Source organism: Raphanus sativus, chromosome 6 (assembly GCF_000801105.2).
Source record: "Raphanus sativus cultivar WK10039 chromosome 6, ASM80110v3, whole genome shotgun sequence".
Taxonomy (NCBI): domain Eukaryota; kingdom Viridiplantae; phylum Streptophyta; class Magnoliopsida; order Brassicales; family Brassicaceae; genus Raphanus; species Raphanus sativus.
In genome coordinates, this window is record NC_079516.1 from 901596 (window position 1) to 926930 (window position 25335).

General features: G+C 39.4%; 5 protein-coding genes, 1 non-coding gene and 1 pseudogene across 6 annotated transcripts; 4 read left to right on the forward strand and 3 right to left on the reverse strand.

The window, feature by feature from the left end:
- The first annotated feature begins 1714 nt into the window (after positions 1 to 1714).
- Positions 1715 to 3007, forward strand: LOC108813677 (F-box protein At3g08750-like; annotated as a pseudogene).
- Positions 3008 to 3128: 121 nt separating this feature from the next.
- On the reverse strand, positions 3129 to 6348 carry LOC108813676 (protein SEEDLING PLASTID DEVELOPMENT 1). Its single transcript, XM_018586305.2, has 8 exons — positions 5600 to 6348; positions 5307 to 5521; positions 4890 to 5232; positions 4640 to 4802; positions 4316 to 4569; positions 4042 to 4218; positions 3774 to 3938; positions 3129 to 3627 (listed from the first exon to the last, which is right to left on the reverse strand). The coding sequence occupies exons 1-8, from the start codon at positions 6059 to 6061 to the stop codon at positions 3355 to 3357; spliced, it is 2052 nt and encodes a 683-aa protein (XP_018441807.1). The 5' UTR covers positions 6062 to 6348; the 3' UTR covers positions 3129 to 3354.
- Positions 6349 to 6856: 508 nt separating this feature from the next.
- On the forward strand, positions 6857 to 6946 carry TRNAY-GUA (transfer RNA tyrosine (anticodon GUA)). Its single transcript is given in 2 exon segments — positions 6857 to 6893; positions 6911 to 6946. It is a non-coding gene; the product is annotated as a tRNA-Tyr (tRNA).
- Positions 6947 to 7157: 211 nt separating this feature from the next.
- LOC130496031 (serine carboxypeptidase-like 49) lies at positions 7158 to 10091 on the forward strand. The gene is made up of 9 exons (XM_056987767.1): positions 7158 to 7566; positions 7842 to 8013; positions 8086 to 8205; positions 8314 to 8457; positions 8525 to 8675; positions 8780 to 8868; positions 9070 to 9328; positions 9472 to 9605; positions 9689 to 10091. Exons 1-9 carry the CDS (start codon positions 7214 to 7216, stop codon positions 9857 to 9859), a joined length of 1593 nt encoding a protein of 530 aa, XP_056843747.1. The 5' UTR covers positions 7158 to 7213; the 3' UTR covers positions 9860 to 10091.
- A 162-nt stretch (positions 10092 to 10253) lies between these two features.
- LOC108812014 (exocyst complex component SEC8) lies at positions 10254 to 19087 on the forward strand. The gene is made up of 27 exons (XM_018584146.2): positions 10254 to 10445; positions 10755 to 10876; positions 11018 to 11230; positions 11440 to 11613; positions 11842 to 11946; positions 12121 to 12230; positions 12321 to 12500; positions 12842 to 12962; positions 13051 to 13157; positions 13422 to 13729; positions 13814 to 13974; positions 14091 to 14206; positions 14597 to 14667; positions 14745 to 14875; positions 14960 to 15009; positions 15162 to 15262; positions 15616 to 15725; positions 15911 to 16018; positions 16606 to 16788; positions 16874 to 16959; positions 17287 to 17458; positions 17557 to 17634; positions 17880 to 17981; positions 18143 to 18217; positions 18305 to 18400; positions 18500 to 18549; positions 18641 to 19087. The coding sequence occupies exons 2-27, from the start codon at positions 10835 to 10837 to the stop codon at positions 18726 to 18728; spliced, it is 3138 nt and encodes a 1045-aa protein (XP_018439648.1). The 5' UTR covers positions 10254 to 10445; positions 10755 to 10834; the 3' UTR covers positions 18729 to 19087.
- A 166-nt stretch (positions 19088 to 19253) lies between these two features.
- LOC108812016 (ATPase GET3B) lies at positions 19254 to 21810 on the reverse strand. Its single transcript, XM_018584149.2, has 11 exons — positions 21542 to 21810; positions 21252 to 21463; positions 21113 to 21175; positions 20915 to 21025; positions 20655 to 20729; positions 20504 to 20572; positions 20354 to 20419; positions 20189 to 20263; positions 20003 to 20101; positions 19738 to 19872; positions 19254 to 19650 (listed from the first exon to the last, which is right to left on the reverse strand). The coding sequence occupies exons 1-11, from the start codon at positions 21729 to 21731 to the stop codon at positions 19513 to 19515; spliced, it is 1233 nt and encodes a 410-aa protein (XP_018439651.1). The 5' UTR covers positions 21732 to 21810; the 3' UTR covers positions 19254 to 19512.
- A 996-nt stretch (positions 21811 to 22806) lies between these two features.
- LOC130497083 (probable calcium-binding protein CML49) lies at positions 22807 to 24456 on the reverse strand. Its single transcript, XM_056989997.1, has 5 exons — positions 23758 to 24456; positions 23544 to 23590; positions 23262 to 23437; positions 23149 to 23167; positions 22807 to 23062 (listed from the first exon to the last, which is right to left on the reverse strand). The coding sequence occupies exons 1-5, from the start codon at positions 24365 to 24367 to the stop codon at positions 22958 to 22960; spliced, it is 957 nt and encodes a 318-aa protein (XP_056845977.1). The 5' UTR covers positions 24368 to 24456; the 3' UTR covers positions 22807 to 22957.
- Positions 24457 to 25335: the final 879 nt, after the last annotated feature.

Genomic DNA, 25335 nt, shown 5'->3' on the forward strand with positions numbered 1-25335 from the left:
AAATCTACAGGTTACCATGGAAAATATTTTATGAAGGCAAAGCAATGCATTTGTAACATTTTATTTTTGATAAGAACATCTGTAACATTATTTTTTTGGATAAAAACATTTGTAACATACATTGCAAGTTTTTAGCAAAAAAAAAACATACATTGCAAGTTTGCAACGATCAACAACATTAACAGAATATATATTTAGGTGCTGTTCGTTTGCTCACCTGGGTGATCCATCTGGATGAAGATGCAAGTTGATGTTCGTTTTGTACATTAAAATGCTACATCCAGATGGATCACCCAACTGCATTTATGAAAACTCATCTCAAATTCTCATTCAAATGAGGATGAGTCTTCACGGAGCATCTGGGTGAAGGTGAGTCTTCACCAAAAATTTGATATTTTTTTGTCAAAACAAAAAAAATTCTCGTCAAATCCAAAAATGCAATTTCCCGTCAAAATTGAAAAACACAATTTCTCGTCAAAATCGGGAAAAGATAATTTCGCCAAAACCGGAAAACATAATTTCCCGCCAAAATCGTTCGTCAAAATCAGGAAAAGGCAATTTCTCGCCAAAACCGGAAAACACAATTTCTCGGAAAAATCGAAAAACACACACTTTCAAGCCAAAACCAAGAAATCACAATTTCCCGCCAAAACTGGAAAATATAATTTCCCGCCAAAACTGAGAAACCACAATTTCCCGCCAATACCGGAAAACATAATTTTCCGCCAAAATCGGAAAACGCCATTTCCCGTCAAAACCGGAAAACACATAATTTCCAACCAAAACCGGAAAACGTAATTTCCCGCCAAAACCGAAAAACGAAATTTCTCGTGAAAACCGGAAAAACGCATTTTCTGACCAAATCGGGAAAACACAATATCCAGCCAAAACCGTAAAAACGCAATTTCTTGCCAAAACCAGAAAAATACACTTTCCCACCAATAACGAGAAAACGCAATTTCTCACCGAAAAACGCAATTTCTCGGCAAAACTTTAAATCGCAATTTCCCGTCAAAACTGGAAAACACACAATTTTCGTCAAAACCGGAAATAAACAATTTCCCGCCAAAACCGTAAAAACGTAATTTTCCGCCAAAACCGAAAAACGAAATTTCTCGTGAAAACCGGAAAAACGCAATTTCTAGCCAAAGCCGGAAAAACGCAATGTCCCGCCAAAACCGGTAAAACGCAATTTCTCACCAAAACTGGAAAACACACTTTCTACCAAAACCGAGAAAACGCAATTTCTCGCCGAAAAACGTAATTTCCGGCAAACCGAAAATGCAATTTCCCGTCAAAACTCGAAAAACACAATTTCTCGTCAAAACCGGAAAAATACAATTTCCCGCCAAAAATTTAGAAACAAGTCTATTTTAATTATTTTAGTAACAAGTTCATCTTGATGTAAATGTAAGTTGAAAAAAGCAAACAAACATAGTTGCATTCAGATAATTCATTTGGATGGATAAACGAAATGCAGAGACGAACAACACCTAGGTGGAGCATCTGGATAAGACATCTAGATAGACCATCTGGATGCATCTTTCAGATGTAGAAACGAACAGAGCCTTATTAGATTGAATTCCGGAGGGAAAAGAAGAAAGAAAGGCACGGTTCTCTTGGTTTACGGAACCTTAACCGGTTCACTTCGTTCTGGTTAATCAATTTCAATCTTAACCGATTTGCTCGTTTATATAGAAACACAAACTGATCGAAGAAACTTCTCCGATTCAAATCTTTCCGCGCGATCATGGCTTCTTCAAAGCGTTCTTGGTCGTTGACGACGCTGCCACCGGAGTTAACAGAAGAGATACTCTGCAGAACTCCGGCTGAATCTCTAGTCCGAGCAAAACCAACGTGCAAGAAATGGTACGCTCTCATCACCAACAAGAGATTCATCTACAACCACCTCGATCGCTCCCCGAAAAGATTCATGAGAACCGTCGATACGATACAGATCTTGGATCCGGTGACAAGAACACTCTCCGAGACACCAGTACCAAACGCGTTCAAGCCACCGTACAAGATCGATACTATGGTTCACTGCGAGGGGCTCATATTATGTATGTGTGGTCGTTGGGGGGGGTCCGCGGGAGGAAGAAAGATACGTACACCTCGCGATTTGGAACCCGGTCCTGAGGCAGATCAGGTGGATCAAACCGTCGAAGTGTTTCACTACTTCTGATTACTACGGGATCGGATACGACAGCAAGAAGAAGTCTCGTGACGGTGGTTACAAGATATTGAGGTTTTCTGATCGACGGGAGGATCATTGGGATTTTGATTATGATGGTGAGCCACAGGTCGAGGTTTACGAGTGCAAGACTCGTTCGTGGAAGACACTTGACGCCAAGGTTGATTGGCATGTGGATATCGCGTGCAAAGGTGTGGCTGCGATAGGTAACATGTACTGGCTTGCTCTGAAGGAGACAAGCTACGTTCTAGGTTTCGATTTCTCCGTTGAGAGATTCAAAAACGTCGTACGCTTTTGTCCTCGTTCTGCTTACGATCATTATCTGGCTTGTTACGATGGAGATAGATTGTCTTTGCTACAGCAAGACGAAGAGTCGAGGGAGATTGTGGTGTGGGTTACGAACAAGTTGAGTGATGCGGATGTCTTGTTCACCAAGTATTTCAATGTGTCCCGACCTGATGTTCCGTTGTTGCAGTTCTGTACTGAAACTGCTCATCCGGTGTACTTCATCGGCGAGAAGAAACGTATCACTGCATGGTGCGAGGGAACTGATACGTTTTGTGTTTTCTTCACTCTATACGAAATTGATGAGAGTGGGCTTATAGAAGAAACTGAGACAGCACGAGACTCTGAGATTTGCACCTTTAGCTCCTTCCTTTGCGGCTACGTGTACGTTCCAAGCCTGGTCCCTCTTCCATGATAAGAGAAAAGAGGGGGGTTTGTTTTGTGTTCTAAGCTTTAGCTTTAGTCTTTGTTTTCTTTTTGTCATATTTCTCGAAATAGACTATGACATTGGCAGATGATACTGAAATTGACATTGTTTTTCGTATTATAATCTTGACAAGCAAGTTATGTGTCACTCTTGTTAATTCATAAACAAATTCTGTTTAAAAATGCAGAGTAAATAATATATCTATTTGACCAAAAAAAAAAATAATATATCTACAGATTGCACCTTTTTTTTTACTTTTCCTCAACATTACAGTTACCCATGTGAATATTCAAAGGAGACAGAGCATAGGAGTTGTAACATACATTGCAAATGAGTAACAAACTAACAATGACCACAACATTAACATATTACTTACACTGAATGTACAAATATTCACGAGTGTCTGCAATGTTGTATAGATAGGATCCATATGCTTGAGTCAGTGACGTCAATCCTTGAGGAAAGGAAGACGAGTAGCGGTATTCCCCATGTTATCATCATCTGCTGCCTTCTTTGCGGATGTAGATGGCAACATTTTCTTGGTGGAACGACGAGGAAGTATCTGAAGCCGCGGGTTAAGGTGAGTGCCGAGATTCTCCACCGCGAGTTGGTAACTCTCTACCAGCTCTAGCTGTCGGACTATTATGTCTGACCGTCTAGGAAGTAGCTCCACTGGTTCACCTCCCGGGATTACAATGTATTCAATAGCTAGACGGACCTCCTGCGTTTTTCAGAAACAGAGATATAAAACCAGTAAGTATACTCGCAAGTGTCTCTAACCTATAGTCACTATAAACTGTATCGAGCCCTTTGTAACATGAGGACTGCATAAGTCCTAGGGGACTAAGAGATGATAGTTTTTTTTACCTCGAGGGCATCAAGTTCTTCTAAACTGGGTTTGCTCTCTGGAGCATCATCTTTGATCTCGATATCATCAACGGAAGATTTCTCTATGGTTATAGGGGCTGAGCCAAACGATTCTCTCCCAAGGATCATTCGAACTGCCTTGACCATCTGAGCCATTGTAGTTGACTGCAAGGTATTTAACAGGAAGCACCAAATGAATCAAACTAATGAAACATAACAATGCAGTGAATCATCAACATCAACATTAGTCATGAAAGAAGAAGGATACCTTAATGACAAATATCGGTAGCTTGTGTAATTTGGCAACACGACGGATTGATGGGTTCTGTTTCAGTTCAGAACTCGAGGCCAAAATGACATCTGCTTCTCCAACATCATCCGTCACTTCTATGTCTTCTTCTAGCCCCATAACTTCGGCTACTTGAAGAAGATCAGCTTCAAGTACCTAAATCACAAGAACAGAGGACCATATATACATAGTTAGTATCTTTGGCTGCTCCTTGGATCAAAAAGCTAGGGGTAGATAAGATCAGGCTCTTTACATTGTAAGTATAAACATGAACAGGTGAACTTCTTTGGCTCTTGGATATGTTACTGCTGGCCTTCTTATACGGAGTGGGAAGAAAGTCTAAGTCTTCATCTTCGTCGTCAGACAGCACTTCACTTGCAAAGTCTATGTTGAGCAATGGTGCAGGCTCCTCTTCAAGATTCTCCAAAGGAATGGGAGTCACTAGCTTATGAGGAACATCATCTTCTCCACCACGAATTTTACGGATCTCACATGGAGCGGATTTCCCTACAATAACAAAAAGTTCATTCGGTTTGGTTTCACTCTGAAGAAGGAAACTGTTTTAAGTTAAGCTTACCAGCTAGTATAGCATCAACGGTTACATCAAGCCTTTGATGAACACGGCACTCGGTTCTCGATATCATCTCTACAGCACAAGTAAACGTTGGAGGTCCTTTTCTTTCGAGTATTGTCTTCTGCACTTTCCGTTTCCTTGCTTCTTCATCACCAAGAGTCACACTCTGTATTTAAAAAAAAACTCAATTTAATGTCTACTCAAGAGTGAAAAAAAAGAAAGAAGCATAGTTGTAGTCTCTTAAGGTCACAACCTCGATACCACCAATAAGAAGCTGCAAAGAAGGATTCTTGATTATATTATCAATAGTCATCCCATGAGCAGTTGCAACAAGCTGAACTCCTCTCTGAGCAATAGTGCTAGCAGCTAACGCCTCAAGCTCTGTTCCTATCTCATCGATGATGATAGTCTCAGGCATATGATTCTCAACCGCCTCAATCATAACATCGTGCTGTAGATTCACATTCGGAACTTGCATCCTTCTAGCACGGCCGATACCAGAGTGAGGAACATCACCGTCACCGCCAATCTCATTTGACGTGTCAACGATCACCACACGTTTCCTGTGTTCATCAGCTAACATCCGTGCGATTTCTCTAATACAAAAATTCAAAAACCAACCTTGTCACGTGACATGTAACGATAATCACATGTAAACAATTAATGTTACCTGATTAAAGTTGTTTTGCCAACACCAGGAGAGCCTATGACCAAGATGGATCCTCCTCCTTCTATCAAGTCCCTTATGATCTCCGCACTTCCGGATACAACTCGTCCCACTCGACACGTCAGACCAATTATCTGGAGTTTACGGTTACGTATCGCGCTTATACGATGTAACGATCTGTTAATCCCTGATCGGTTATCATCCGAGAAGTCACCAACCTATATCGAAAATAACATTTCAATCACTATCAGAAGCAGAGACACTTATTATAAACAGTATCAGAGACACGACCACACCTTTGATACGGCGAGCTTCAGATCTTGCTGCGTCACAGGCGTCTCTGAGATCACCCAATCGCCGGAAGGGAATCTAGCGAGTGGCTTCCTCCCTAAATCCATCACCACCTCGATGAGCTCGCCGAGGGACTCGTGCTTGATTAGCTCCTTCCTCGTCGCCGGAGGGAGGATCTCGAGGAAAGCGTCGAGCTCCACCGTCGAGATCGGGGCGGAGGTATCTGAATCGGCTGGAGGCGGCCGAGCATCGAAGCTGAATTTATCGGAAGGTCTTCGGATCGGGGAAGGAGACGCCGGAGATTTGGATGAAGCGATCCTCTGACGCGCACCACGTGTTCGACGGAATGAGGATGAAGAGGAGGAGGAGGAGGAAAAAGCGGTTGCGGTTGCGGAGATTAACCGTCGCGATGCTTGCCATGAGCTGTTGATGTCGATCAGAACTAGCCGCGAGTTCAACGCCCTCATCACAATAAATTATTTATTTAAATTATATACTTTTAATTAAAATAATGAACAATTGAAAATTGAACTTTCTGAGTGATGTATGTTTCTGAGAGCAGCAACGAAGCTAAAAAGGAAAAAGGTAAGGCGGAGAAGGGAATGAAGCAAACGAAACGACGACGTTTGCAGTTTACTATTAGATGCGTGAAGACTGAAACTAGTGGAAGATTCCAAAGGATCAAAGCATCTGTCTACGGAAGCTTAGAGCAAGGCAAAGTAGGGGGTCCATTTGTGGAGGGAAAGATAACATAACCGTTCAGGCAGGTGGTTGAGGTCATGCCACGTGGAGAGTTAGACAATCTTGTTGACACGTGTCTAGCGTTGGAAGCGTTGATTAATGATTACCAATCTGTCGGAACTCTTCGACGAAATGTAAACCAAAGTGGAGGAGTAGTGGTGTTTCGTACGGCAGATGAAAAACTTGTCAACTTTTTTGCTCTAGTGAGGACTTTTAACGAAATTCGAAATTCGAAATTTGAAGACTAGATTAAACCGGACAAAAGTCAAAGTAAATTACTAAATTCAAAGTTATTAGACCAGTTCCTTTTTCTAATATATGGGCTTAAGTTGCCTTCAGTTCTGGTATGAGCTTATATTGCTGTCACTGATGGTAAAGGCTTGAGTTCTCTGATTGTATCCAGCTTAGATTCTTTTCGATTTGGTTAAGAGTACTATCTTTCCCTTTTAATAGCCCACTGTTTTGGCCCATTTGCGTGTTCCTTAAAGTATATATAGGTTATAATTGGTCGTATTATCAAACCGACCTTAGCTCAGTTGGTAGAGCGGAAGACTGTAGTGGGTTCTCCCAAAGAAATCTTTAGGTCGCTGGTTCGATTCCGGCAGGTCGGATATTTTTTTTTCTTTCTCCTTGTTATTTCTATGGGACCCACATCCATCTATATTGCTTCTCATTTAACTCGCGTGCCTAACCGTTGATTATCCCATTCGCTATTTTCGCGTAACAGATCTCCACTCAATACTCTCTTGATTCCCAAATTAGCCCCGATCATGTTCAGAAGACTCTTCTAATACTCTCTTGCCACGTGTACTCCTTCTCCTTCCTCGTATACAATCTCAAAAAAGAAAAAATCACAGTTAGAAAGAAAACAAACGAAAATGGAGAAACAAACTTTCCTCTCCCTCCTCTTGCATTTCGTCGTCTTCATCGCTTGTACATCACCGTCTTCCTCTCTCCTACTGAACGATCGCACCTTCGAGATATCGAACTTGCCGTCATCGCGCGCGGAGAAGCTGATCCGCGAGCTAAACCTTTTTCCCAAGCTCGACGTGAACGTGATCGATACCGGCGATTCGCCTCTCGCTTCCGTGGAGGAGGAGGTGCCTTCGATTGTCGAACGGAGCTTCAGATTCCCGAATATTGTCTCTGTTAGCGATGACGGCGGCGCTACCGTCGAGGATTTAGGTCATCGTGCTGGTTACTACAAGCTCCCGAAATCTCAAGGCGCAAGGTTTATATCTAATAATCTTACCTCTTGTTGCTCACGTGTATCTGATTCGTTATGATTCATTCAGAATAGGTAGCTAGCTCTTCACTAGGGGTTGTGTGTTTATGTTGATCTGAACAATTTTTTTGCTAGTAAGCATTTGTATGTTGATGCATAACGAATGCTAAGGTTGGTTGGATTTATTATCTGATTCGTGTACATTTGTGGATTTATTATCTGATTTGTAGAATTTTCTGCTAGATTTTGACTAGGTTGTGTGTTTATGTGGTGGTGAATAGAATGTTCTACTTCTTCTTTGAGTCGCGCAAGAAGAAGAAGGATGCGCCTGTTGTGATTTGGTTGACCGGAGGGCCTGGATGTAGCAGTGAACTGGCTATGTTCTATGAGAACGGTCCTTTCAAGATCGATAAGAACATGTCTCTTTCTTGGAATGAGTATGGATGGGATCAGGTATTATTATGATCTTTATAAACTATCTCCCCAATTCTTACTAGCTTTTGATCATGAGAGTTGGTGTTTCAGGTTTCCAATCTCCTGTACGTTGACCAGCCTGTTGGGACTGGTTTCAGCTACACGACAGACAAAAGTGACATCCGTCATGACGAGAAGGGAGTTAGCGATGATCTGTATGATTTTCTGCAGGTCTGGCCTTGAGTTTTTTTTTTTTGTGAATACAGAACCTTGCTTCCGAGTTTTGACTTGGGTAAATCTCTTTTAGATACTGATTACGTTTCCTCATGTTACCTCAAGGCTTTCTTTGCGGAGCACCCTAAGCTGACAAACAACGACTTTTACATAACTGGAGAGTCATATGCTGGGCATTACATTCCGGCTTTTGCTGCCCGAGTCAATCAAGGAAACAAGGCTAAAGAGGGACTTCATATTAACCTTAAGGCATGTGATTGTTTCTCTTTCTTACGGTTTTAGTGGAAGCTTGGTATTCACAAGTATAATCTTGCAGGGATTCGCCATTGGAAATGGGCTTACAAATCCTGCAATCCAGTATCCAGCTTATCCTGACTATGCTTTGGAAATGGGTTTGATTACTCAAGCAGAGCATGATCGTTTAAAAAAGATTGTGCCACTGTGTGAACTATCGATTAAGCTTTGTGGTACTTACTCTAATTTTCATTGTCAGCTTATGTCTATAAGTTGCTCAATGTGTTTTAACATACTGAATCCATGCTTTTTTGTTTGGTTGTTTGGGGTTGTTCAGGAACTGATGGAACAGTCTCTTGCTTGGCGTCATATCTTGTTTGCAACACCTTGTTCAGTGGCGTAATGAATCATGCTGGTGGAGTGAACGTAAGTCCAAAACAACTATTTAATTTTTAATTCTAATTGACGTTTCATATAATATTGTTTCTGGCAACATCATGTGAATTCTCTATTCCTTCAAAAATAAGACTTTGATCTATCCACGAGAGCAGCCATCACTTATAGAAAGCAATCTTGTTTGACCTTTCTGCATTTAACTCGAAGAGTAATATGATATTTCTTGTGTAGTATTACGACATCAGGAAGAAGTGCGAGGGGAGTTTGTGCTATGACTTCTCAGACATGGAGAAATTCTTGAATCTGCAATCCGTGAGAAAGTCGCTTGGTGTTGGGGACATAGAGTTTGTCTCGTGTAGTACTAGTGTCTATCAGGCAATGCTACAGGATTGGATGAGGAATCTCGAGGTTGGGATTCCCACCCTCTTGGAAGATGGAATCAACCTTCTTGTGTATGCTGGAGAATATGATCTCATCTGCAATTGGCTCGGTAAGTTCCAAAAACATAACATAGTTATATTTAAACTTGAGAACAATGATATAGACGGAATATAGTTGTGAACTAAACTAGTAAAAATACAATTGTTAATCATCTTTGGCAGAAGAGTACATGATATACTTGAATTGGAGCAGGTAACTCGAGGTGGGTGAATGCAATGGAGTGGTCAGGAAAAGAGAACTTTCAGGCGACTAATGAAGTTCCCTTTGTGGTTGATGGTGAAGAAGCAGGGAAGTTAAAGAGTTATGGACAACTTAGTTTCCTCAAGGTCAGGACTTATCTTACATAAAACCAGTCTTTCTATAGTTCTGTTGATGTTCTTAGTAACAACAAAGAGTTTGATGAAAACAGGTGCACGATGCGGGACACATGGTTCCAATGGACCAGCCACAAGCTGCGTTGAAAATGTTGAAGAGATGGATGGAGAATTCGCTAAGTGGTGGAGATGATGTGGCTACTACTACTACTACTACTACTACTACTACTACTACAGAAGGAGATGATCTGGTTGCTCAGATGTGATCCAAGGATCTTTTGAATTGCAGGAAAACCTAAATTAAATAGCAGCAAACATTTGTGGACTGTGCTGTGTACACGCTTGACGTTTCCTTCTCTAATCTGATCTCAAACATAATTACATGTAGGGCTTGTACACTTTCGTTAAGTAAAGGCAAACTCTTGATATGCATTGATGAACAATGATATAATCTTCAAATAAAAAAAACTGAAAGAAGTTGCCTCCTTTTTCTAGTGATCCATACTCATTAGACATGAATTGATTCTGTTCCTGAGTTTTGTTGAGATACATTGGAGACGAATATGTGTGTGTTTTAAGGTTTTCTATTAATAAATTTCCTATCTATACTTTATAATAAGAGAAATTATGGAGTAGTGGTGGTGTACATGTAATCTTCGTCCAACGAAGAAAAAACGTTGGTCTATCCCATTTTTTTTCCACAATAAAATTAAAATAAAAAATTGGAGAATTAGAAGAATTTGCAACGAGAGAAGAACGCTTAGATTTGATCCTCCATAGCTCGAGAATTAGACTAACTTCTTCGCGATCGGAGACGCACTGATCAGAATCGAAGGAGTATTCGTATCCCAGGTTAGATTCGCAGCTGAAAGCTTTTCTCTCTTAGATCCACTTCGTGTTTGATTGCTATTCTCAATCTCTGTTTACGCCAATGCTATCTCGCCTTCGAGCTAGAATTTTCATGGTATCGGACTATCTTTCTCTTTTCGTTGAAGGAGTGATGATTTTACAATGTCTTCTCCTCACTGTATCATCCCTTCGCTCCATTAGCTTCTTTTTGAAATTGAGCAACGTCGTAGCATCGTGATTCAACGTGGTAATTCTGTTAATAGCATCGTCTCTAGCTCACGTATGTGTTGGTTTTTGAACTTTTTCTTTCAGCTACAGAGAGCCTGAATTGAATGTGCTGAGGAATAATCGTTTGGGTTCAAACAAGCCAAACTAAGAATAGTCCGCCAGCAATGGGGCTTTTCGACGGTTTGCCTGTTCCCTCGGATAAAAATGTAAGTCCACTTTCTTCACTCACTCCTAACTAAGTCAAATAACCGTATGGTCGGCCTTAATATGAAGAGTGTGCTCTCGATCTTTGTTTTTGGAGTACACGTGTCTTTGTGTGTGTGTCTAAGTGATGATGGTTACTGCAGTACCTTAGGGATGAGCTGGCACGAATAGATGAGAGCTGGGCTGTTGCACGCTTCGACTCTTTGCCACACGTTGTCCATATCCTCACGTCGAAAGACCGTGAAACTGACGTTCTTTTACTAAAGGAACAAAGTGATGTGGTCGAGGAGGTTGTGGATGAAGTTGTGCATGCTTATCATGGTGGTTTCAACAAGGCCATTCAAAACTACTCCCAGGTTTCTATTATCTGGTCCCTCTTCCCTTTTTTCTATTGGATAGAGCCTTTTTTACTGTAGGCTTATTGCGTGTTTGACTTATGGCTGCTTCTATGACTTCTTTATTCAAAGTCGAGAAATAATTTATCTAGTAAAAGTTCATTCGTGAAAGTAACTTAGATTCTGATTCTCTCTTCTTTTGCCATCCTTGCAATGTTATTCCTCATCAGATCTTGCGATTGTTCAGTGAGTCCACTGAAAAATTAGGCGACTTGAAGCATGATTTGGCAGACGCAAAGAGGAGCTTGGGTACACGCAATAAACAGTTACACCAGCTGTGGTACCGTTCTGTAACATTGCGGCACATCATCGCGCTTTTGGATCAAATTGAGGGCATTTCTAAGGTTGGTTGTTGGATCGGTCGTAACATTTTCTTTGTTGATTTTTTTTTGTGTGGACAGTGCTTGTTATGTATTTTCGCTGCTCTGAAGTTTTATTCTTCATTCATGATAGCACTCTGTAGTGATACTTCTATTGATATATTTCTAATATTTATACTTACTATCTTTTACTTTGTGCTGTTTAAAAGAAACTGCTTTTATTGTGGCTTTGCCTTTTGAATCATTGAACAGGTTCCATCTCGTATTGAGAAGCTCATTGCTGATAAACAGTTCTACGCTGCTATTCAAGTGTATCTTCAGTCGTCTCTGATGCTTGAGCGTGAGGGGCTTCAAACGGTAGTTTCCTAATTCAGTTGTCAATTTGATCTCTAGGACTGTTTTGTTATCTACCCCTGATGAAGGGATCTGGTATCATCTAATTTCCATCTGGGACTTCTGATTATCTTTGTTCGAGATATCTACTGTTAACTTGGATGTTGTACTCATAGATATACTGGTACTTTGACCTAGGTTGGTGCGCTTCAAGATGTCAGATCTGAGCTAACTAAGCTGCGGGGAGCGCTTTTCTATAAAATTCTGGACGATATGCATGCACATCTATACAACAGAGGTGAATACAGGTAGGTTTCTTTTCAGTTTATCCTTGGTAGTTTGCCTCGTCAATTCTATTATTTCACAATCTTCTGTTCTTGACCTTGTATATGCTGCAGTTCAGTTGCGTCAAGCATATACGAAAGAGATGATGATGTACCAACAACAACAGCTGTTGCAGCTAGTCGAATGAGCTCTCAACCACTGTCTCGTAGAACACGGACACTGAAAGGTGATGGTCAGTTTGGTGTTAGAGGGCTCACAAATGGTTCACATAGAACGTCGTCTATTGAGGAAGGGTATGAAGCAACCTTTCCTTTCAGTTGTTTATGTATGGGACTTTTCGTGTGTAATGATTTACTTTATTCGAGTGCTCCTTGTTCATTAATTGTCAGTTTAGTTTCGATTCTCCATTGAGGCTCTTGCGGCTATATTTTTAGTATTGATATTAGCATACTTGCATCATTTGTATAGTCATTATGTGGAGGTTGCCCTTAATGTAATTCATTAACATTTTCGTCAATAAAAGAGAGTGGTGTAAATTGATAAGGTTGTTCTGCTTCTATAAAACTAGTTTGTTTGTGTTGCAATTCCTTTACTTCCCTAATGTGTGTTTCTTTAATTACATTTTGTTTCTTAGTTCATCATTCGATGGACATGATGAGGAGGACTCTGTAGAACATGATGAAGCTACTGATGGTAAACCTCTTTCTCACCAACTTCCGCCATGGCTTTCTGATTCCACACCTGACGAGTTTATTGTACGTGCTTGTTACACTTTTACAACTATCTTTTGTCCATTTTTTTCAGTGCTGTGAGTCTGTGACACTGCTTTTTCTTCTGTTTCAGGAAGCAATAAGAAAGAGTGATGATCCACTTCATGTGAAGTATCTACAGACCCTTGTTCAGTGTCTCTGCATGCTTGGAAAAGTTGCAGCTGCTGGTGCTATCATATGGTTCGCTTTTAAATATTTTTCATTTTTCTAAATGGTCAAAAATGCTAGGATTTCTGTTTTACAGCTGGATATAGTTATAGAAAATTCACTCCTTTAGTAGTAGTTTTAGATGGTTAGCAGTGGCGTCTTCCGTTAGTTAACTTCTCGCTGATGTCATCACTAGATATATCTTGATCAAATGTCTATGTCACTTGGTGGAAATCAGTACATTCCATTATATAAATCATCAAATTTTCTTAGTAATGTTTTTGTGTTCTCTTGCAGCCAAAAGCTTCGACCCACAATACACGAGATCATTATATCCAAGATTAAAGCTCATATGGAGACTAGAATTTTGTCAAAGTCCGTCTGTAGTCAGGGTGATCGAACGGTAGCTGCGGGGTTGCATTTTTTCAAAGGACAATCAGAGGCCTACATACTTTCAAAAGAGAAACCTCAAAATGGGATATCAAATTCAGGAACTCACCTGGCTGTGAGCCCTGTTTCGCCTCTTATGGTTCCTGGAGGCAAGGCGCAAGCTGCAGCAAAAGACCTTCTTGACTCAATTCTAGATACTATTGTCAAGATATTTGGTGAGCTATTCAACTGTAAACGCCTCTCAATATTTTATATTCTCTGGTGAAAGCTCAAATTTTCTCTTACTACTGCTTCTACAGAAAATCATGTTGTTATTGGAGAGCTTTTTGAGTTGAAGGCTTCACAACATGACATTAACACACCGAAGTCATTGCCTACGAATGTGAACTGGAATACGGATTCTGAAGCATCCCAAGTTACTGGAGGCTACACTATCAGTTATCCCTTGACAGTCTTACAGGTCCGCCTATTGTTTCCAAAAATATATAATATGCCGTGAAGCCAACTGTTTATAAATCTTTGAACTAATGCTTTCTTATACATAGCTTATTGAAATTTTACGTGTTAATTGTGAAGAGTGAATGCCAGCAACTCTTATGTGAGATTCTACGAGCAACTCCAGAAGCTGCTTCAGCAGATGCTGCTGCACAAACTGCTAAAGTTGCAAAGAAGGCTTCCAAAAAAGACAAAAGGCAAGTGACCTCTAACGTTGGCAGTTCATACATTTACTGAGATGGTTTTCTCATTATCATTTAGATACATAGACAACAAAACATGTCCCCAAATTAAGACATTTAAGATTTTTTAAAGATAGGCCTCATTTCCATGTACAGGTATGTTTTCATTGGGCTGGGAATCATCTGATATGGTCATTCGATAATATAGTGAGGATATTAGAGCAGAGATTTCTTCTGATGATCTAATAAGAGGTTTTACAAAACCCAAGTCTAGGAATTTGTCATTTAGGTTCTTCTCAGAGCGCTAGTAAAGTGGAGCGCTGAAGAGTATGCCACAAATTTGAATGTAAAACTCTCCAGTTTGGTTCGTCGTATTGATGCTTAATTGATGATGGTGGACTGCAGGAATGCACCTGAAGATGGGTTAACATTCACCTTTCGGTTTACAGATGCAACTGTATCGATTTCTAATCAGGGTATTAATCAACTATCCTGATTTTTTTTTTGTTATAATTCCTTTGGTGGACTTAACGACGTTATGTGATGCTGGTAGGAGCGGATCTAATTCGCCAAGGCTGGGGAAAGAAGGGTCCAAATTCATCAAAGGAAGGTTACGGGTCTGCAGCAGTATTGCCTGAACAGGGAATATATCTAGCTGCATCTATTTATCGCCCTGTCCTTCAGGTTTTGATTCTGGTTCATCTAAGTTTTCTTTCATTCAATTTCATCTGTTTTTCAGTAGACTTATATGATCTTTGTGTCTTGCAGTTTACAGATAAAATCACTTCAATGTTACCCAAAAAGCATTCCCAGCTTGTGTAAGTTCAAACTTTACGCTTGCCTATGCAGCCAATCATCCTGGCAAGGCTGAACGTTGCTCATTGTCCAAAATGAAAGTTGAAATTATTGTTTAGTCAAGTGTTGAAAAGTTGCCAGTATTTTCACCATCGAGTTTTTGGTACTGATGCAGGAATGATGGATTGCTTACATTCACTGAGAACTTTGTGAAGGACCACCTGTTACCGACAATGTTTGTGGACTATAGGAAAGGCGTACAGCAAGCTATATCAAGTTAGTTCCGTAGACTATAGAGATCTGATCAGTGATCATATTGTTTTTGTTGCTACTTTTAGGATAATTTTCTGCTAACAGTATATAGAAATTGCATCTTGAAAGAGGAGCTGCTAATCTGGTTCCAAAGACTTGGAATTTTACCATCGCATGGTTGCCAGTTTTATGAAAAGTTCAGGCGTCTTTGTGAATTGTTGAATCTATTTTGAAAGATTACTTGGCAAGAAAGTTTTACACGATTAGTTGCATTCACTAGTTTATGAAAAATTCAAAATGAAGTGCCAGTTGTGTCAGTGTGTATATTACATATATTCAAGGTTAGAAACCCATGGTTCGCAAAATAATTTTTGCAGGTGCCGCCGCATTTAGGCCCCGTGCACATACAACTTTTTACACCCCAACCGTAGAAAAGGGTAGACCTGTGTTACAAGGTCTTTTGGCAATAGATCTCCTTGCAAAAGAGGTACGTTGTCTATGCTTTTAAACTGGAAGCTAAATTTTGTCGCTGTTCACATTTTTGATCTGCATTAAAAGGAATGGATGGTTAGTTCCAGTTCATGTTTTTGTTTTCGTGTTCATGCATTTCGTGTTAACAGTTTCATGGTATTTTGTTTTAATGAACTTCCTTGCTTTTTAACCTTTTTTTAGGTTCTTGGTTGGGCTCAAGCTATGCCTAAATTTGCTACTGACCTTGTGAAGTATGTTCAGACATTTCTTGAGAGAACCTTTGAGAGATGTCGAACGTCATACATGGAGGTATGAATCTTCATCGTTTCTCATTTGTTTTCCTCTTCCTCTTACTATTAGAATCTATTTATGTCTGACATCTGGTTTAGGGTTTTGCTCCGTTAGCACAATCATAGACTAAAAGTAGCCTTGTAAGCGTGATATGATTTTTAAAACTCAGTTGGAGGTGTGTAAATTAGATGATAAGAACATCCTGAAGCTACCTAGAGTTCAATTTGAGCTAGGTGAAAACTGGCCTTTTTGATGAAGTAATTATAGTATTCTGTTTTAGGCTTTTGGCGTTGTCTTGCGTAGCCTACAGTGTAAAGTGTAAACGTAGGTAATTAAGCTGCTTGTGAGAAGTCATGTAGCAGAACTTGGCATTAAATGCTTCAAGAAAAAATCCTGAGAAAGTTGGATTCAAAGAGAGAGGTGGTAGAGTATGGTGTTAGCCAATCTTCTATGCGCCTTTTGTCCATCTTTGATAAAAATTTGCATTTATCTTAACCATTTTCTTACCATTCTATGCCTCAAGTGTCCCTAAATCTAAAGTGATGCATCTCTTCCATCGCGCACAGCACAATATCTGAGCATAAGTTTGATTCTTAATATATCAGGCTGTGCTAGAGAAGCTCAGTTACAGGCTTATTGGGAGGCATGATATTGAGAAATTGATGCGACTTGATCCGGCGAGTGCTTGTTTACCAGCTCTACTTGGCCATTCCGTTTCTCAGTCTGAGGCTGTTGGCTCCGACGTAGAACTCTGTGAACTATTCTCAAGTTTGCCGTCTATCAAGCAGGTAAATTTCATGTGTTGTCTGAATCATAATCAACAAAAAAAATTCCATTTGGTGAAAATTATTTACGTAAGTGTGTTTCTTACAGGATAATCTAATTCGTGATGACAACAAGCTGATTTTGTTAGCCTCTCTTAGTGACTCTCTTGAATACGTGGCAGACTCTATTGAGAGGTGAGTTCGTCGGATCAGATTCTTTATGCATGCCGCTTGTCTTGTTCCCATCTGTCAGTACATCTTAGATGTTATCAGAACACAAAATGGAAGTCCTATGATTTTATACAAGAGGAAAAAGGGACATTCGTAATAAAAAGTCTAAGAGGCTTAACTAGATTGTTTGCTGTCTTTTCCAAATATAAATAAACTCAGAAACCACTGCGTGCAGTGTAAAAGAGAATCTTGCATGGTTGGGATAGGTCTTCACTTAGTCCTCTCTTTCGTCCCTAAGTAGCAAGCAAATGAACACTCATTCTGAAAGTTTTGATTTCCCAAAATCATTAGGCTTGGACAAGCAGTTCCTCGTGCAGCAAGTGAATCTGAAGATAATAGCAGGAATCAAGCAACTTCTCCTAGGAATCTGGCATCATTTGCTGATGAGTACAGAAAGCTTGCGACTGATTGCCTAAAGGTTCTTCGTGTTGAGATGCAATTGGAAACAGTCTTTCATCTTCAGGTATGCGATGGATGTTCCCTTTGTTAGGAAGGTGGCATGGCTATGGGAAATTCAATCTGTGGCCTGTGAAACTTACGAAATATTATGGTGTTGATAAGGAAATGAAAAATCGAGAATACTTGGAGGATGACGATGCTGAAGAGCCCGACGACTTTGTGATTTCTCTTACTTCACAAGTTAGTTATATATTACTTTAAAAAGCCTTGTTTACTTTCATAGCCATCAAATATTCGTATCACTCGCTTCTGCTGAGAGAACCTAGTTAGCCAAATGAAGAAGTCATCTTAATTTATTACGATGAATATATATTCTTGTTTAGTGTGTAATCTAGTTTTGAATTGGTTTTACGAGGTGATAATCTTTTCAACCTCTATACTTCTGCACCCCAAGTTTTTGACACTTCCTCTTTTTTTCTAAACAGATAACACGTAGGGACGAGGGAATGGCGCCTTTCATCTCTGGTGAGAAGCGCAATTACGTTTTTGGTGGCATTTGTGGAATTGCAGCGAATGCGTCCATTAAGGTATACCTCTTCTTTTAATCTTTTTGAAACCTGTTAAGATCTTTGGTACTTCTAATTCAAATGTAGACATATCATATCACAATTATATATTTGACATTTGATCATCATCATCATCATCTTCGAAGCCGTTAAAAGTCTTTTATTACGTATTTTTTTTCTAGGCTTTAGCTGACATGAGATCAATAAACCTTTTTGGAGTTCAACAAATTTGTCGGAACACTATTGCACTGGAACAGGTAAAGATCAGTCTATGTTTAAGTGTCGAGTTTTTATCATTTCCAATAGATTCACTGTCTACATCTGTGTGTATTATACATTGGCAGGCCATGACAGCTATTCCATATATCGATGGTGAAAGCGTTCAACAGAACCTAGACCGTGTCCGTACTTATTTCGAACTACTAAACATGCCATTCGAGGTTAGTAGCCAAAGAAAACACTGTTTCATCATGGTTTGTCTATTAGCTTTTCCTCAGCATTCTTACACTCGGATGTTTACATGATTTTTTTTTCTACAGGCGTTGCTTGCATTCATAGCGGAACATGACCAGATGTTTACACCCACAGAGTCTGTTTCTCAACTTTATTTCCTTTGATTGAATCTAAAAATAATACGGTTTCTTGACTTATTAAAATGAAAATTTATATGGGCTTTGCAGGTATTCTAATCTTCTAAAGGTGAATGTTCCTGGAAGAGATACTCCTACGGATGCTCAGTCTCGCCTTTCCGAAATTCTTTCTCACTGATATCAACTCCTCGACCCATTCGCTAATTACCATTGATAAACAAAGCTTCTTCTCCAGCAGCCAATCTGTTTTCATTATTTTTCATAAGCTGCAGAAAGAATCACAATGGCAATTGACATTGACATGTACATCATCTTCCTTCTTCTGCTGCGGTTCCAATATCTTTTCCTTTTTACCTGTAACTTTTCTAGTTTCGTGAGTTGCTTGTTTTGCCGTGACGAATAGGAACCAAAACCTTGCTTTTGGGAGCTTTGTTTTGTCAAAATTCTTTCGTACAGATTTCATTTGTACAGAACTTTCGGAGGTGAGTTCATTTTTCTTCCAAGTGAAAACAAAAATAAAAAGACGTACCATTCATATTTGATTTGTAGCGTTATTTATGCGGCTTGTTGTATACAGAATGATATGAATTGCGCAAGAGCTGTGAAAGAGGGTTTCAAATTTATATATTTTGCAAATAATTTGTAAATAAGATAAGAGGGTTTTTAATTTAAGTCAGTTGTCAGTATATGTATGTCTTTTGGATTTACACTGGCTTAAGGTGAAGCCTGGCTGTTTTCTTATATAAAGCAATGGCTTATTGTAGGTCTTATTCTACACATTAACTATGTAAACATCTTAGAGGCTATTTTGCTCCCCAAGAATTGCAATATTTATTGTTTAAAGGACCATTCCAACATCTGTGCCAAAAACTATATAATGTAAGTTGTAAGTAACCAACACTAACTTCATACAACTGAACTTGCTTTGCTTCTTCGTAACAATAACAATATGTGCTGTGAACTCATTTCCAAATGATATCTCCCAAGAAACGCAGAGCAGGGACACCTCTAATCTCCATGTCCACCAACGGAGCCTGCATCAACGTCAAACCTGAGAGTTCCGAATCCTCCCGGATCATATCAAGAGCTCGCATTTGGTCCTGCAGAGTTTCATTTTCTACACGTTTAGATGCATTTCAACACAGCAAAACATAAGTGCAGAAGTTTGTGTGTATATATATATATACCTTTCTTTTAATGGAACAAAATTTGCAGTCAGAGGAGGATGGAGGGAGAATCTGATTAACAACAAGTCTTTTGACCGGGACACTTTCTTTCTTCAACGAAGCACTTAATCTAGAAGACTCGCTGACAGCCATTACCTACGAGATGATGTCAACAAACATTTTTAAGAACCGTGAAGATGCTGCTAACTTCTAGACTTAAGACTTACGCAATGCATGTTTGAAGATATGCATGTTTGAAGATATAGGAAGGTTATAAATAAATTACCGTGGGGATAGTAACAATGACAAACTCTGTAGACTCTGTGTCACGAAAAAGCTCTCGAACTTTAACCATCCTCTCTCTTAGTCTTTCCAATTTGTCAGCCTTTTCACATTCACAGAAAAAAATTTAAAAAGGAATGAAACGGTTGTCCTCACAAAGATGAAGCCTACTCTATTATAAAGTACTTACAGCATCAGGCTTGTTATCTTCTTTCCCAAAGACTGATTTGATTGCTGAAGTAGCCGAGGTTATTTTCTGCCTAAGCTGTAAGATGCAGAAGAGAAGACAAAAATCTCAGAAACTGATAAGCACTATTGGTAGAAGAAAAGATTTGTATCTGAGACATCTCCCCACCTTCAAGATTTTACCTATGGAGGCGTCAAGGAAGTCTGGTAAGGAGAGTAGCCTCAGCGTATGACCCTGTAAGTAATAGTAGCAAACGAGATTTGTCTCAACAGCTAGAAAAAAAAAAGGAGGCAAAAGTTTCAGTGAAGCCTTGCTCACCGTTGGTGCAGTGTCAAACACGATTCTGGTGAACATGTTATACTCAGGTGATTCCAAAAATTGAATGACCTGTGAACACCCTTTTTGACTTATAAGCAAGAAACCAAGCAAAAAAAAAAAAAAAAATCAAGAGAAGATAAAGAAGGATTACCTTAGAAATAGCAATAGCTTCATCCAATCCAGGAGGAGGTGTGTCAAGCAACTCACCAAGTTTAAGTTCCCCCAACTTCATCAACCCAAAAAAAAATAAAAACAGAGTCAGTATAAAAATTGCAAAGAGCCATTTAAAATCACAAGTAGATTAGTATCAGAAACAATAAAGCTCACTCCATTAGAAAGTGCACAACAAACATGTTACCTGTAAAAAAAAAAAAAAAAAAAAAAAAAAAAAAAAAAAAAAAAACATGTTACCTGTTCAACAAGCATCCCAAGACCCATACCATCCATAAAATCTTTAACACCAGTCCCTCCATCCGCCTGAGAGGCACTACGAAACTCTTCTCTCGCCTTCTCAGGGTTTATCTGTTGAACTTCTATTAAATTAAAAACTCAAATTAAAAACTAACAAAACAAAAAACAAACATTGGGAACTGTTCTTTCTCTACATACTTCAAGAGCAAACAGAGGAGATTCAGGTCCTTCAACAGGCACAAGCATTCCTCCAGTCAAATCCTACAAAAAAAAAGTCAACACAATCAGAGATACCTTTCAATCAATCAAACAAAGTTTCAAAGTCGCCTCCTTTTACCTGAGCAAAGGAATCGCTTAACGAATGAGCTGGATCTGTGGAGACAACGAGAGTTGGGTGACCATTGTTAGCAAACCTCACAGCTAAAGAAGCAGCGCAACTAGTTTTCCCCACTCCTCCTTTCCCTCCAAGCATGTAATACTTTCTCTTCGTCCCGGAGACCATCTCATCGAACTCCGACGCCGTCTCCGCCGGGCTAGCTACTGATTTCACTGTAAAGGAGAAATCTTTTCCATCAGTTTAATAATACTCAACAACTCCATGTATTCAATCAGGAATAAAAGAGGAACCTTGGAGCGAGTTTCTCTGGCGATGATGATGTTTGACGGAGAAGGAAAGAATCGGCGGCGAGGAAAGAGTTGTCCGATGGGAGAAAGAGATGAAGTCATTTCGAGTTGTTGGAGAGAATCTGGATTTGCATAGAGGCGAAGAAGAAGAAGAAGAAGAAGATAGTAGAGAGGAGGCTGAAAGAGTCGTCATTTTTTGCGTCTGCTTCTCTCTTCTTAAGACACAGAAGCGGTGGTGCCGACAAAGGTATGGTATTGTTTTTGCTTCGGACGCAAAAGATATTTAACGCCGTGGATTCGGGTTGGTCGTGGTGCTTTAGTCTCCGATTGTTTGGTTCAGCCACAATTAATCAATCACACCAAATTAAACCAGAAAAAAATATCTGTTTGGTTCGGTTTGGTTTTTGGTTGATTTTGAACTTTTAAGGGGATGTATTCAATTTAGCATTTGATGTGATTTGATTTTTAATGGAGTTTTAGATGATTTTAATAAATTGTAGAGATTTATGTGATTTTTGTTAAACTACTCTAGAATATCAGCTAAAACAATGGGATTTGAGTTTTAATTTTTTTAACTAAGAAACTCCACCCAAACACCCTAAAATCACCTCAAAACTTTAAAATCTCACAACTTAAAATATTTTCAATAACAGTAGATTTCAGAGTACTTTACGAAATGTCAAGTTCAATAACAGTGGATGTTAAATGAGTTTTTAAAATTTATGTTTGAATAACAGTGGATTTGTCATTTTAATACAAATTACCCGAAACTCTCAGTTGAATACACCCCTCTTAAAATTTATTTCCGAAATAACAATCTTTTGTTTAGATTTTGATATTTCTTATTTTAGAAATTGGTTATTTCCGGTTAGTTCAGTTAAATTTGATTGTCTTTGGTTAGATTTGGTTATTCAACTTGTTTTTGATCCGGTTAGTTCATTGATTTTTGAAAATCAAAAACCAAACTAAACTGAATTATTTACAAAATCCTACCAGATTAACCAAACTCAAAACCATAACAGAACCGAATCACTTTCGGTTCGGTTGGTTCTGACTAAACTATAACAGATTAATTCGGGTTTGGTCGTTGATTTGTGTCGGTTGTTTTTCGTTTGGGACAGCTCGGCTCGACCACAATCGCACAAAGTGAATCCGAAAATCAGTCTAGCTTGGTTTTTCGTTAATTACATTTATTATCACACAAATTCACCCTTGTATATCCACCCCATCACGTTTGGAATGATTCTTGTCCATTTTTAAGAGTCAAATTTACCCCACAACCCTTGTTTAAATGCTCATACAGAGAGAGCCACTTCCAAATCTTACAAAAGCAAAGTCGATAAGAAAGGTAAAAGAGCAAAACTCCTCAGAATTCAACTACAAACAAATTATTCCAAAAGCTCCATAAGGGCAACGAACTTAAGCGACGAGGAATGGTAGAACAGTGAGCATGAAGGCCTCGTAGTTGAAAGTAGCTGATCCTGATAACGCCGTATCCTTCTCCTTAAACTTCTCAGTCAGCCCCTGCAATTCATTCACATCAAACATCAAAACACACACTCACACTACAAGAATGTGATCCAAGCTAATGAGGAATAGTGTATATATACCTTTACTGTCAAACAACACCTGTATCAATGGAAAAGAAAAAACAGAATCAGTATGGAACTTTTTTCACTTTCAATCAGATTAAAAGAAAGTTGAGGGGCGGTGAACAACATACTCGATGAAGTTGTCATATTCAATAGCCCTGTTCCTGCCTCCACTTTTATCAAACTTAGAAACCAGCAGATCCAAAACCACAGGAGACACTGAAAACCCGAGGCTCAAGAGTGCATCTCTTAGCTCGTTTGTATCTATTCTGCCACTTCTGTCCTTATCAAACCTCTCGAATATTGTCTGAAAAAATAAAATAAAAACACAAACACCAAACAGTTTATATTAACTCCAAAGATTCTTGATATGTAATAAACCAAAACCATTGTTTTTTTTTAATATAACTTACCCTCCAACTCTGAAGACTGTAAAAAAGTGAAGTAAACTCTTTCGGTCCTGCAACGTCGCCATTATTAAAACCATTATAAATATACTTAAAATTTTAAATCAAACTTTAATTATAATAACCGTTAGGTACCAAAGATCAACACTTTGACCAAAATCAAAAAGACTATGATCACTGAACAGTTCTTGATGAGAATTTTGGCTTTGAAGAAACTAACCGATCTTTCTGATGTTGCTGTTGGTGAAGAGATACATGAGGAGATGAACAGTTCTCATGCTGAAGCTCTGATTATACGAAGAGAGCGCCCCCTGAAGCTCCTTGTCGTCGATGAAGCCGCTGTTGTCCCGATCCGCCGCCTGGAAGCAAGCCACGACGTTCGGATCCGTTCCCGGAGGAAACGCCGACGGGAGCAGAGACGCGAACGGGCTTCCGTACGCACCCTGCTGAGGAGGAGGAGCTCCGTAGCCTCCGTGTCCCGACGACGGAGGAGGAGCTCCGTAGCCACCGTAACCACCGGCCGACGATCCGTAGCCGCCGGGAGATCCGTAGGCGGCCTGAGGTTTGTCTTTGTGGGGCTTGTGATCTCCCGCGTAGGGCGCAGACGGCGGCGGTGCGCCGTAAGGAGCGGAGGAAGGTGGAGGCTGAGAGCCGTAGGGGACGGCGTAGGGCGAGGAGGCTGATGATCCGTAGGGAGGAGGGTTGGTGTTGGAGGATCCGTAAGGTTGAGGCGGTGGTGGATTGCCGGAGGATCCGTAGGGTTGTTGTTGCGGTGGTGGTGGATTGCCGCCGTAACCGTAGCCTTGGCTCGAAGGAGGGTAACCAGACATGATGAGAGAGATCAAAGAAGAGAAAGTGGAGAAGATGTTCTTAATGCGTAAGTTTTGTTGTGTAATGGTAGTGTTATTACTATTGTCACGTTGGAGTATTTATTATATATATGGAAAGTAGGGTTACGATTCGAGATATTTACGAATGGACCCGGACCATGGCTTTATTTTATACGCGGTCAATAAGGGTGTAATGGTAATTACAGATACGGTCTACACACGCGTGACGCGTCAGTTTTTTTCTTTTGACACTTGTGATGTTGTGATCCTCCCGTCGTCAGATCAGCTTTCTCTGGTGGGCCCGGTTGGATTTTTTTTTTTTTTTTTTTTTGTGCACCCCGGTTGGATTTTAATCACAGCGGAAGTTTGGTTCGAATTTGAACACATGACCGTGCCAGGACTCGGTTCTTAAAAGGTTTTAAGTTTTTTTTTTTTCAAGTTTCCATTATTTTTACTTTTTTTTTGTATGCGTTTATCTTTGCGATTATAAAATTGTAATATTTCGTGTAATTGCTTATTCAGCTTGAATATTTTGATAAAATATTTAGGAATGATATTTAAACACGCAAAAATTCACTGACTTTAAACATAAGAACTACATTTAAAACAATTGAAAACCCTAAGTCCTAATAAAGAATGAATCTTGATTTTGGTCCTATTTACCTAATTCGTACCTAATCCTGAAAAGAAATCAAAGTAGATAATTTTGACTTTTTAGTAACATAACATATATACAACTTATGATTTATTTATTTTCCAAGGATGATGATCCAAAAATAAGATAGTACACATAAATTATAATAATTTATTTTTCTAATTAAATTTGAAAAATAAGGATTATATATTCTAAATTATTATTTACATTAATCCGTTTATATATATATATACTAGGTGTGTTACCTGCACATACGAGCACAATTTTCTTACGAATATTTATTAGTTTATATATTTTATTAAAATAGGTATGC